Source organism: Frieseomelitta varia, unplaced genomic scaffold, assembly GCF_011392965.1.
Source record: "Frieseomelitta varia isolate USP_RPSP 00005682 unplaced genomic scaffold, Fvar_1.2 scaffold_577, whole genome shotgun sequence".
NCBI classification, from domain to species: Eukaryota; Metazoa; Arthropoda; class Insecta; order Hymenoptera; family Apidae; genus Frieseomelitta; species Frieseomelitta varia.
Genome location: NW_025110342.1, coordinates 175,395 through 187,958, shown reverse-complemented (window position 1 = coordinate 187,958; position 12,564 = coordinate 175,395). Strand labels below are relative to the sequence as shown.

The following is a 12,564-nucleotide window of genomic DNA, read 5'->3' as shown; positions in this document are numbered from 1 at the left end:
ATCGTAACTAGATGGCGCTGCAGATGTTGTTTGTACAATATTATAGTAGTCCATCTTGCTATACTAAATTTCCAATGAAGATACGTCTGATGTTGCTTGGTTCCGGCTACTCCAATTGTGTCTTAGTGTGTTTGAAAAATTGGAAGTTTACTGAGAAAAGTGTAAGAAAACATTACTATAAACTTACTTTTGTATTCTTTGGTAAATATAACGTATTTCTAACATAATTAATGAAAGCTTAGACGGTTATTAACATAGTAAAACGTACATGGTTTATGATGTACCGGATAGTGGTTAAGTTTAGTTTTACTGTTTTGATTTTTTTATTAATTCACATTATACTGTATCGCTAGTTTATATCATTTTAATTCACCCATTCGATTCAAATCCATATATAACTTAAACAACTCTATCGAAAAGTATTTGACTTTTTTGAGAATGTTAATATATAAATAAATATATTTTTAGAATAATTTTGAATGCTTTTGTTTTTATGATTAGGCATAATATGGTACGAGGTGGCCGAGGTGGAATGATTAGAGGAGGTAGAGGTGGTATGGGACGTGGGATGGGATTCCCCAGGAAACAGTTTCTTCCACGTCATCCGTTTGATTATACATTATGTGAAGCTGCGTTCCCACGTGTTAAACCAGCACCAGACGAGTCAGACTTCCAAATGGCACTTTTAAAAAAGAATACAGACATGTGTCCTACGCCAAAGGAACAAACTTCCATTTTAAATTTAGTGACTAAACTACAAACTGTACTTGATAATTTAATAGTCGCTCCAGGCAGTTTTGAAGCTTGCGTAAGTATCAATTTTGTTGTACAATTCAATCATATGCATGGCATTTTCTGTTTATTTGATAAAGATTATGTTTTCTTTAGCAATTAGAGGAAGTGAGACAAGTAGGTAGCTTTAAAAAGGGAACAATGATCAAGGGTCACAATGTAGCTGATATTGTTGTGATTCTTAAAACATTACCTACCAAAACGGCAGTAGAAGCGCTTGGTACGAAAGTTAACAACGACCTGAAGAGCGTAAATCCCAAAGAAATTTTTAGACTTACTCACACAGAGCGCGGCTTTGATATTGCTAACAATGAAGCAACAGTGCGTGTATTGATCACTACTCTACATCAAAACTTGAGAAAATTAGAGTCGGATCAACATCTAGATGTAAAGATATGCCAAGGTCATCTTGCTGCGATCAGACATTCTCGGTGGTTTGAAGAAAATGCTCATCATTCCAGTATAAAAGTTCTAATAAGATTACTTAGGGATTTGAGAAGTAGATTTGAAGGTCTGGAGCCATTATCTCCTTGGATGTTAGATTTATTGGCTCACAACGCTATAATGAATAATCCGAGTAGACAGGCACTTCCAATAAATCAAGCATATAAACGAGTACTTCAATTACTTGCTTCTGGACTTTTCCTTCCTGGTTCGGCTGGTAAGATTTGTTGCAATTCCATTATATTCTAATGGAATATTTTGTGAGTACATAATATTTTGTTATAAGGTATTTCAGATCCATGCGAGGGAGGTAATATACGCGTACACACAGCTATGACATTGGAACAGCAAGATTTGGTATGTCTCACAGCTCAGACATTATTACGCGTATTGGCTCATGGAGGCTATAGACCATTGCTCGAGGGTACCAATAAACTTGCTGTAGAGATGAGTGTATGGGCAGGTGGTGTAGTTGCTAGTCCTTTGGACAAAGCATATGAACCACCTACAGAACAAGAACAACAAGAGGACATGGAAGAAAGCAATGAAGAAATGATAACAGAGAGTGCTTAACTTTTTATTCAATTTAGTTATGTTTTCATTCAGTGCTCTTCTTACTATGGGGTAAGAATTCTGTACTATTTTCTATGATTTAACCTTGATTATCCAATACAAAAGTCAATGTATTCAGTATTGTATACGAATTCCAAGTATGTATGATTTTTTATTAATGACAACGTAACTAGTATTGATGTTTTCACGTGATCAAACTGTGTGTGGAATTGTACATGACACCTCGAATAAAACTCGAATTACGTGTATCTATTATAACGTTATGATCCAAATTCCTAGTGTCTTTCAAATTCATCTATACGTAAATACATATTTTTCTTAAATCGTCTGAAATATTCAACTAACGCTCGGTAATTCGAGCAACAAATCAGATGTTGCCCGTTTAGGTTTCTTACATATGGCAGTGTTGGATATGTTAACAAGATTGCAATAAAAAATTTGATGATGTTTCGATCCTATCGCAAGCAAGGATCGTTCTCCGGGGTCCGACTGATACGAGCACAGTTAATCGATCGGCTGTTAGCACCAGCACGAATCGCTACTTTGAAAAGCTTGCCTTGCGGCATGCAAATGCAGACTTTGTATTGCTCGTGGCTAGACGGATTCTGCAGGAACATCGGCGCGACTGGTATGTTTTCTACGTCGATGGAGACGCCGTCTTTCGTGTCGAGGATGATGCTTCCGTTGACGCTTTTCAAGAAAATATCCGTGTCCGCGCTCCAGACGATATCCTTGCTCTCCATGCTGGCGCCTTCTGCGCCCTGTATAGAAATTTGGTCGTCAGAGTTCACGGTGAGGCTTTCGTTAACCGGCGACGTGATTCTGTGCGTTTCCGCGATTTTCACGTCAATTTTCTCCACGCCCGCGGGCAAACCGAAATTCGGGAAGTCGGTCGTGAAGTAAACGATCCCGGTCGCTGGATCCTTCAGCTCGAACGATTCCACTTCCGACATGGTGGTGCCGTTCGACAAGATCATTACTTTGGCACGCGTTTCGTCGTACAATCGGTGATTGTTCACGTGTATCTGCACGCCAGCTTCGTCGCCGGATATTTCCATCGGTTCGTCCCCGTAACTCTGACAAACTCCTGACTGCAGGCACACCTACGGAACGTGAAATTCGTCAATTACACCAATTACCTCTTAGAAACAATGTCTTTAATATGTCTGTTCTAATATCTGACCCTGTCCAAGTCGGTTTTCCCATAGAATTTCACAAGATTCTCGTCGGGTATTACTTCCATCGCTTCCATTCCTTGGCTGATTCGTAGGACAGCGATCACGGTGATGTTTAGGAACAGATTGCAAAGTCCGAGTATCGCCAGGACAAAGGTCAAGGTCCACAGGCAGTACCGTCGTTTTGTTAACTTCTCGTTAGACGCCGACATGGTGTAAGACGACACAATTGTCGTTCGATTAACGTTTTCGGAACTGGAAACGTTATTGTTGTTACTGCCGTTACAAACATGGAAATTCTCGTTGTTACCTTATGTGAACGCTACTGCAGCTATTTTGACGAACGCAGCCCCTGATCAGCGGTCCGTCACTGTTCGACAAGTTGTCCTCAGCTTTCGATATCGAGGGAGATCCGGTGTCATTACCACATGCATCCAGAATGGCAGACATTGAATCTACGTGCTACGTACGTGATACTTCTGTTATTTGTTGCAATTATCTTTTAATATATCGCACATGAGTTTCAAAAATGTGGCAATTCAGAATGATTTGATTCTGCGTAGAAAGGTACACGAAGACTGATTGTACATGGTATAATAAAGACTGTATATAGTATAATATGGACTGTACATAGTATAATAAAGACTATATATAATATGGACTGCATATAGTATAATGAAAACTGTATATATAATATGGACTGCATATAGTATAATAAAGACTGTATATATAATATGGACTGTATGTAGTATAATAGTATAATAATATAATATAGACTGTATAATAAAGTAATAGTATAATAAAGATTGTAAGATTTCAACGACCAAAGCATTATCTTCTAAAAAGTCCGTGTTCGGCAAAAAGTACTATCTTCTAGAGTCTATAGTTTTCTCTCTTTTTTTTTTGTAATTTTTCAATTTCTCGCCTTTTTTAAAAATTCATTTGAGATACATCATTTCTGAAACACATGTGTGATACATACGTAATAGTTCAACATGAATGTAATTATAAATCAGAAACGCATCAACGTGACATACCTACATTGGACATCATCCGTTTCGTGACACAGAATGAAAAGGTTTTAATCATTTTTTTTTTTTACGTATTTTGTGTTGTTTGTATTATGTGTTGATGAACCATGAATTTTTAATCAACGAATATCTTTCCCCCGATAGAGGTGATATCCTGGCGTCGTTTACGTTCAAGTTGCAGGGTAACAAAGTGGGAAATTAGTTTTTTAATCTTGATGGTATATGTACATGTTCACTGTGTGTTGGTTCTCTCTGGTTGTATTTTGTGCAACAGCTGCGTTACGTTATTAGCTTAGGGAAGACAACGATCCTTACCTCGGCAGCGATTGCTTCGAAATTTTCTGGACGAAAACGAAAATAGAGATGATCACCTCGGTTTCCGACTGCACGCGTACACCGTGTCACAAAAACTAGGTAGAACCTGCCGGTTGGCGCTTGCGCGTCTAAAGATCGATGCTAAATATCCTCTGAAATTTTCGTTTTCGAGATCACGGAGGGAAAGCATCAGTACATTTTTGTTGATTTTAATATTTTTTTCATGTGACACAATCAGGATTTATTAAATATTCTTTTGTTGAACCAATTTGAATGAACTATTGCGTGTTAATATGAGATTGATTGGCAACATACAGAATCATAAATAAAATTTGTTTCTTCTAATAAATGCGAAGTGTAACTTATTTGTATTTTTCCTCGTTTGTATTCTAGTTCTCTATAGCGAAATTCAATAAATTCATTAAAAATAAAGTGAAGGGAATAGAAATGTGTTTATTAAGGATCTGGCTACGCTATATCTTCTATCCATGATATATAATTGTAAATGCGAGTGTATATACCGGGACTGACACTACCGCATAGCTTCCCGAAACTTGTCACTCCGACTAGACTGAACATGAAACTCATATCGTTACGAATAACTAATGGTCCACCACTGGTCGCCACCCTGGACAAAATAAATATTTCTCATCATTTATATTACCTGTGTTATTATCAGTCATATTCTATAAGTAACGTCATCTCTTATGTTATATTCTGGATTTTTAAATTTTTCTCAACTTTCAAAGCTGTTTGCATAGCTAACAGACTCCAAGATATATAAATTTGATGAAATAGATGAAAAATTCATAACGTCTTCGTTTCACAAGAAGCAAATAATATTAATTTAACTTCATCGATTAATTTCAAATCTGCGTAATATTATTAGTAATCAAGAATTTTGTCTTTCAAATTTAATATTTTTACTGTTCTATAAAAATGTAGTTGAGCTTGTAGCTTTTGCATAATCCTTAATAATTGGGAGAAGTATCGAATTAGTATTTCTGAAATACTAGTATTGTTACCTGACAAGTGTCTTTTCCAAGTCCACTGGCATAAATTTGTCAATTTTCTATGGAGTGTACTATCGTTTTCACCATTAGTAAATATTCTGTTACATTCTGAATGAGGTATCAAGTTGAGCGTGACTTTTAATAAATCACTTGAACTGTTTCCACCTGAAGAACGGGAAGAAAATTCTAGTTGAAAGATTGGGCATTATTCTGATGAGAAAATAAGAGGTTTTTGAAATTACTAGATTTAAATAATATTATAATACTGCGGGTCTTTATGAAAATTAACATTTTTATATGTACAACTAAAAGAATAGAATTTAAACAAAAATTCATTTTATCTATCCCTTAAATATTATAATTTAATATGATATAATATAATATTATAATTTTAGTATATTTATATATTCATGTATTACGTGTGTATAATATGTATAATAATATTTAACTATTTTTGCATTTTTAAATTTCTCATAAATGCATAAAAGTGCGCAGTATAGCAATAACAATATTTTATTCAAAGAGAATAGAAATTTGAAAGTACGTACCCCATTCGACAGTCCCCCATCCCATTGCAATAGCCTCGCCACTAGAATTATTATCTGCTAAACAACAGGGTCGTATAAATTGAGTAAATATTACTTCTCTTTCTAATTTAAGACGCGCGATATCGTGATATCGCGATGGTAGTTTATATAAAGGATGTCTCATTCGCTCGATTACACGTACATTAATTGCACCAGTATCATCGTCCATTTTCTCGATGTTTGAATCGCCTAATCGTACCCAATTTGCGTTACTCCTGTAAAGAATCAATTTCATTACATCATAATTGACATATAACACATTATTAACAATTTGGGGATCGTTTACACTTTAAATGAAATTTCACTTAAGTAAGTTTCTCAGAGCAAATTTCATTCTTTGAAAAATTTGACTTTAAAGATTGATTGTATAACGTTGTAAAGACCAATGATATATAATGGTCTTACATTTTTTTGAAAGTGGAAAAATTGGAACTGTAAAAATACATATATATATATATATTATAAATTAATTTATATATTGTTGGATATCTTTATATCTTTATATAAATTATGTATATAATATATAAATTAATTTATAATATATAAAGATATCCATTGTGACATGTATTTATTATAGGTTCCATTTATAACAATATAAAATTGTATAAACATCTCGTATAATAAAATATATACCTATTGCCGCTCTGGCACCCCGAGTCATTGTGGTAGTCATTGTTTGAGGACAACAGACGATTGGTGTCAGCTTTGAGAAACCACATACTTGACGTGGAAATTGCCCGATCAATGCATTTTGATACATCCGAGGGCATTGCGGAAAAAACGTGCAAACACCTGGAACACCATCTGTGACACATGTATCGCCTGCAAAGTAACAACATCTATTAGATAAAATTCTTTGCGCACGTCAGATTTCCCGTTGCAACCTTATTCACTTAAATAATTATAAAGGCTGCAGGGAAACAGGACAATAGATCGGATCTCCATATTTTTCTTCAAGGAACCCAGATTTGAGATTCACTGTTATTTCTTGCTTCAATTCCATTGGAGATCTTTGTATTCGTTAAAACAAAAGAGGGAATCAGAAAGTTTAGAAGCAGTTTAAATAAAAAATTTAGATGTTGAATACATCTCTTCTAAAGTACATGCGCATGTTGGAAATGATTTACCGATCGAACAAAATCAATTTACCTTCTTTCTGTGCTCTGTACGAAGGAGGATTAGTTAGAAGAAACAAGATCAATGATATCACTGACAACCGTGACCGTAATAACGTCATAGTTTGATATAAATTGTTTCTATTTTTGCGGACTGTGATAATCGCACTTCTTCTTATTCTGTGTTCCCTCGTGCATTGCCTCAGGTCTAAACTGGTTATGAGGAAACCAGCGTGATACGGATGTTGCGTATTTTTTGCCTAATGAGACGTTCATGTGAAATAAGAACATCGATTGCGCAAACAAGTCTAGCCAGCATCCTTTATCCTCCTTATGCCACTGACAAAGCCATCTGCGATTTATAACATAGATCAGTTACGAAGAAATATATATAAGTATAAAATAAAGTAAATTATATATATTATAATATAATATATATAATATATATTACAAATACAACTGAACATGCGAGTAGTATTAATATCAGCTTTATATATGTATGTATGTGTGTGTGTGTGTATATATATATATATATATATATATAAATATGTAATCAATACATACATCACAAATAGAAAATTACTAACTAAATTATTAATTATTAATATTAATTAAATTATTAATTATTAATATTAACTAAATTAATTATTAATATTAATTAAATTATTAATTATTAATATTAACTAAATTATTTATTATTAATATTAATTAAATTATTAATTATTAGAAAATTATTATTATTATTAATTATCAAAATTATTAAAGTATAAGCAAATTGTGAGTGTCGAGGAGGAGGCACGAGAAAGCCCCCCGTCGACTGGTGTTCCTGATACAGAGATTTTTCGAGAATATTAAGGGAAAATACTTGGAAAATCAGAAGCTTTTCTTCCTGAGAATTTGATTATTGGATTTTACTTATTAGTAGAAATGTACAACTCCAACGGTTTCGTCGTTTCTTCTTTTTTTTTACTGGACTCGCACTACCATTTGTCTCGTTCAATATGTCTGTACTATATAAACGTATTATATAAATGTATTGTCTTTCATTCAAAAGAAATAAAAGATAGGTACAAAGCTTATCGGAAAAGGAATAATAATTACCCGTTATTTGTAATATCTTGTAGATGTAACTGCTTAATCGGGACACCAACTTTCTTTTTGGCAACCTAATTGTGAATGTTTAAGTGTACATTCAAAATAAATCGGTTTTTTTTCTTATTGATTAGAGATCTGTAATTCTCGAGTTACCAACGATCTTCTAGTCTGTTTTGGAAATGATTCCACGATACGTTAAAAAATGAGATTATTTACTGTAAAATTGTACAAAATATATTTAGAAGAAAGTTATATAAATCAGAATAGTTTAGCTGAATTTTATAATTTTATAATCTTGTTATTTACTCTATGTATTACTTATACTTACAAAAATTGAACATAACGATAATTAGAGCACGAGCTCACATCCTGTAAGGTAGTTAACTTTTAAAAAATCTATTTCATGCATCGAAAATAAACAAAGATGCAAAACAAACTTCGTATGTTTTTGTAAACGTAGAAAACGTGTAATTTACGTTACAAACGTAACTAATTTAAATTCTTTTTCGGAGGATTCCTTATATAGGTGGCAGCACCTGTACAGATAAGGAACGCAATAATATGCGACAACGTGAGAGACAAGGAGAGCGAGAAAAACAACAATAGCGTCTAGTTCCACTATTTCATTGCTACGTGGCGCTAGTTTTAATCATTAATTTATTAATTTTCATTTGCAGAAGAAACTTAATCATGAGAATTATTTTATGAACTTTTATGATTTCTTTTTTAGGATCAGACTCTCAATCTTCCATTTGACTTGCAAAATCTTTGAGCAAAGATTTCGCAAATTCTATTCATACAGATCGAATCATGAATATAATTTTGAAAATCTGAAATGATGCGATATTTCTACGAGCTGATAGTCTGTAAATTCGTGAATTCTTTTTGCTTGTAATTTTATTTTTTCGGGAGCTTCATTTTGGAATTCACTAAAGTTGCCCTGACCTCCTAATCATTGTACTTAAACTACTCAAAAACGTTGTAGGTATCGTTGTTTTTTCAAAAGTAGACACCGATCATTCTTTCAGCAAAACGAATCTGCGACGTTATCACGTTATCTGTGACCGGCCGGAAAGTGGCGTTGCCGGACGATCATAATTGCGCGGGTTTTCAATCGAACGGACGACGTGTCTTGCATATTCTGTCGTTCCAAGGATTTAAGAAACAATTCGCGAGAGGTGAGTCTCTCCTATCGAAGCGAAAATTACGCACGTAGTGATTTGTAACTGTTGTTATTCTAACATGCTCCAGAGACGTTGTACAATGATACAATAACCAAGAACGTTTTGCAGTTCAATGTTATTACTTCGACAACAGACAAAAACTTCGTTACGTTAATGTTTTGCTTCATTGCTTGCGAATATTCCGAATATAATATGTTTTAATCGTGTTAATTTAGAGAGAACAGTTGGACAGCGAGATAAATAACAATGGCATTTTTCGACAACGAGGACATAGAAAATGAACCTCTTGAAGATGATCCTAAAGAGCTTTATGGCGTTAGGGAGGGAACAATTTTCGTGATTGATGCAACATTACCAATGTTTAAAAATGACCCTGATAATCCACATTTTTTACAATGCGTGAAGGTATTGTTATAATTGTATTATTCATTTTGATTGTTGTTATGGCCTTTCAGTATACAGTGTGTCCCAAGCAAAGGGGCTTGATCTACATGTGAAAAGGAGAAAAAAATGTTATACAAAGTTTTTCAGGAAACGCCTTGAGTTTGGGACATTCTGTATGACAAAAAATATTATTAATATTAAATTACGATTAATTTTATCTAAATAAAAGTAGTTTGTGTTAATATTTCTTCTTTAATTTAGCAATATAAAGAGGTGCTCAAGCAAAAGTTGATATGGGATAGACAAGATTGGATTGGCTTAATGCTATTTGGAACTGAAGAATCTGATAAGGATCTGAGACATATATTGACTCTTCATGATTTAGGTGTTTCTACGGTAGAGAACTTGAAAGAAGTAATGAAAATAGGTAATCTATATTACATCTACATGTTACTGTAAGTAAGTAAAAACCAAAGCAATCTCAAAGCAATTTTTGTTACAGAGAATAAGGGTTATATGTTAAGTGCAGAGGAAAATCTGTCTTTAGTCATGTTAGATAATTAAAAAGTTAAACTTTATAGAATAAGAAAACTAATACAACTAATAAGTGGGAATGTAATTTTTAATTTTTTTGGTGTTGGAATTTTTTTAATCATTTTTTTTTTGTATCTTTTATATTTTATACATAGATGAAGGGAAAAAATGGGAGCACTACAGGGATACTGCTTCCTCTACTGCTTATCCACTGCACGATGTATTACAGCATGCAGAACGAACATTCTTTGCTATCCGTACAACTATGTCAGTGAGAAGAGTAATTCTTTTTACATGTCAGGATAATCCCCCACTAACAGATGACAACGAAAAGCACAAAATAAGACGACAAGTAAAGAGTTTCAGTGACATAGGTCTTCAATTAATTGTTATTGGTTTGGGCGAAAATTGGAATCACGATTCATTCTATAAAGATCTAGAAATGTCATCTAGAAAAATCGACGTAGATGATTACAAAAGAATGTCCTTGAAAGATGTAGTGGAACAAGTAAAAGTACCATCTAAAAATATGGCAAAGCTACCTTGGAGACTTGGAGAAAATGTGATTGTAGATGTTGTTCTTCGCAGTCTTTCTAGGTAAGAAATAAGGTTTTCTTTAGTTTGTTACTACGTTATTTGTATGATTTATTACTAACTCTAATTTTATTTGACTGCAAATTTTTATTGCAGTATATTGAAATAACCACTTTATTTTCAGCAAAACGTCATATTTGCCAAAAGTATATATGAGCAAAGAAGATAATATTCCTTTGACATGCAATACGTATTACGTAAGCCGTAAAAATAGTGATACAGTATGTATTATAATAATTTAAATTATAATAATTTATTGTCATTTCATATTATTTAATAATTCTGAATATTCTTTCATTTGTATCTCATCTATATCATAGGAAGATGTAGAGGATGAAGAAAGTCAACGAGAAACACTTGTTCTAGAAACAAATATTCAAAAATATCAAACGTTTGGTGGTGAAAAAATATGTTTTACATCAGCAGAAGTGAAATCCATGTGTGTAACACGAGAACCAGGCATTGATTTAATTTGTATACAACCTTGTTCTCATCATCCTTTATATCACGTTGAAACACCATATTTTGTTATGCCAAACAAAAAAAGTTATCGTGAAGGTAATTTTAATTCTATATTTAAAGATTTGTACACGTTTAATCACATGCTGAAATTATTATTCATTTTTCGTCATAGATAACAAACTATTATTTGCTGCATTACTTAATAAATGTGACGAAAAAAAATTAATGATAATATGTGTCGTTACACTAAGAAGAAATTCTACTTCAAGTTTGTATACCATGATGCCAAATGCAAAAAACGGAGGATTTTATTTGTATAAAATACCATTTAAAGGTTTGTCTTTTGATGTATTCTAATGTGTAAATAAGGAAATATGTTAAAATAGCATGAATAAAATGGATTAGTTATGAAAAAAAATAAATTTAGAGAACATTTAACATTCGATTTTAATTAATTATTAATAATTGTAGAAAATATGCGAAACATTAGCAAATACTTTCCAGACTACATATATGATGATGTAAGAAAACCTCCAACTGATCCAGAAGGAGTTGAAGTGCTAGAACAACTCATAGAAAAATTAAGTTTTGAATATAATCCGAAATTGTTCTCAAACCCTAAACTACAAGTTCAGCTTCAAACTGTAGAAACTTTAGCTTTAGATTTGGAGCAACTTGAGCCTCCACTTGATAATACACGTAAGTTATATTGAAAAACTATATACACATTGTAGAAAATTACTTTACAACATATTATGAAATTTTTATGTCAGGTCCAGCAATCGACAAGATGCGTAAACTTGCAGATGATCTATTAGAGAAATATGATGAAATATTTTCTAAAGACGATATAAATGATACACCACCAAAGAAAAAGTCCAAAACAAGTAACGAATCAACGGGAATGAGCGATTTAAACACGGATAAAATTCAAAAAATTGTAAAAAGCGGTCAGGTACATTGATAAATACATATCAAATTTAAATATTCATTAAATAAAATAATACCTTCATTTTCTTTTAACAGATAGTATACTTTACTGCAGCACAATTAAAGGATATCTTGAAAACATTGGGTTTAAAGACATCTGGTAAAAAAGATGAATTAATAAACAGGATTAGATCACATTTTTAATAAAACGATACAACCTTTCATTAAAGAAACATAATTTACTTATACATTATACTAAAATTGTTTATTATATTATTTATATATTAATATATTTTGTATGAAATACAGTTTTTTATTCAAGAAAAATAATTTATG

General features: G+C 32.7%; 4 protein-coding genes across 10 annotated transcripts; 2 read left to right on the top strand and 2 right to left on the bottom strand.

Moving 5' to 3' along the window:
* Nucleotides 1-44: 44 nt before the first annotated feature.
* On the top strand, nucleotides 45-2,063 carry LOC122534149 (interleukin enhancer-binding factor 2). Of its 3 annotated transcripts, none has more exons than XM_043664515.1 (4): nucleotides 45-161; nucleotides 502-808; nucleotides 889-1,453; nucleotides 1,532-2,063. In XM_043664515.1, the coding sequence occupies exons 2-4, from the start codon at nucleotides 509-511 to the stop codon at nucleotides 1,807-1,809; spliced, it is 1,143 nt and encodes a 380-aa protein (XP_043520450.1). In that variant the 5' UTR covers nucleotides 45-161; nucleotides 502-508; the 3' UTR covers nucleotides 1,810-2,063. The 3 variants fall into 3 exon arrangements, with proteins under 3 accessions (XP_043520450.1, XP_043520448.1, XP_043520447.1); XM_043664513.1 differs by having other exon boundaries at nucleotides 48-161; nucleotides 1,523-2,063; XM_043664512.1 differs by lacking the exon at nucleotides 45-161 and having other exon boundaries at nucleotides 494-808; nucleotides 1,523-2,063.
* On the bottom strand, nucleotides 1,790-4,425 carry LOC122534150. Of its 4 annotated transcripts, none has more exons than XM_043664517.1 (4): nucleotides 4,331-4,425; nucleotides 3,295-3,446; nucleotides 2,993-3,239; nucleotides 1,790-2,912 (listed from the first exon to the last, which is right to left on the bottom strand). In XM_043664517.1, exons 2-4 carry the CDS (start codon nucleotides 3,432-3,434, stop codon nucleotides 2,265-2,267), a joined length of 1,035 nt encoding a protein of 344 aa, XP_043520452.1. In that variant the 5' UTR covers nucleotides 3,435-3,446; nucleotides 4,331-4,425; the 3' UTR covers nucleotides 1,790-2,264. The 4 variants fall into 4 exon arrangements, with proteins under 4 accessions (XP_043520452.1, XP_043520451.1, XP_043520453.1 ...); XM_043664516.1 differs by lacking the exon at nucleotides 4,331-4,425 and adding an exon at nucleotides 4,022-4,152; XM_043664518.1 differs by lacking the exon at nucleotides 4,331-4,425 and adding an exon at nucleotides 4,026-4,148 and having other exon boundaries at nucleotides 3,295-3,449.
* Nucleotides 4,426-4,786: 361 nt separating this feature from the next.
* Nucleotides 4,787-8,303, bottom strand: LOC122534158. Its single transcript, XM_043664531.1, has 8 exons — nucleotides 8,147-8,303; nucleotides 7,080-7,397; nucleotides 6,878-6,940; nucleotides 6,564-6,752; nucleotides 5,999-6,145; nucleotides 5,892-5,932; nucleotides 5,356-5,508; nucleotides 4,787-4,958 (listed from the first exon to the last, which is right to left on the bottom strand). Exons 3-8 carry the CDS (start codon nucleotides 6,931-6,933, stop codon nucleotides 4,933-4,935), a joined length of 612 nt encoding a protein of 203 aa, XP_043520466.1. The 5' UTR covers nucleotides 6,934-6,940; nucleotides 7,080-7,397; nucleotides 8,147-8,303; the 3' UTR covers nucleotides 4,787-4,932.
* Nucleotides 8,304-9,146: 843 nt separating this feature from the next.
* Nucleotides 9,147-12,537, top strand: LOC122534137 (X-ray repair cross-complementing protein 6-like). Of its 2 annotated transcripts, none has more exons than XM_043664487.1 (10): nucleotides 9,147-9,318; nucleotides 9,540-9,729; nucleotides 9,970-10,135; nucleotides 10,398-10,839; nucleotides 10,961-11,057; nucleotides 11,157-11,394; nucleotides 11,471-11,632; nucleotides 11,770-11,997; nucleotides 12,072-12,253; nucleotides 12,325-12,537. In XM_043664487.1, exons 2-10 carry the CDS (start codon nucleotides 9,571-9,573, stop codon nucleotides 12,430-12,432), a joined length of 1,782 nt encoding a protein of 593 aa, XP_043520422.1. In that variant the 5' UTR covers nucleotides 9,147-9,318; nucleotides 9,540-9,570; the 3' UTR covers nucleotides 12,433-12,537. The 2 variants fall into 2 exon arrangements, with proteins under 2 accessions (XP_043520422.1, XP_043520423.1); XM_043664488.1 differs by lacking the exon at nucleotides 9,147-9,318 and adding an exon at nucleotides 9,329-9,468.
* Nucleotides 12,538-12,564: the final 27 nt, after the last annotated feature.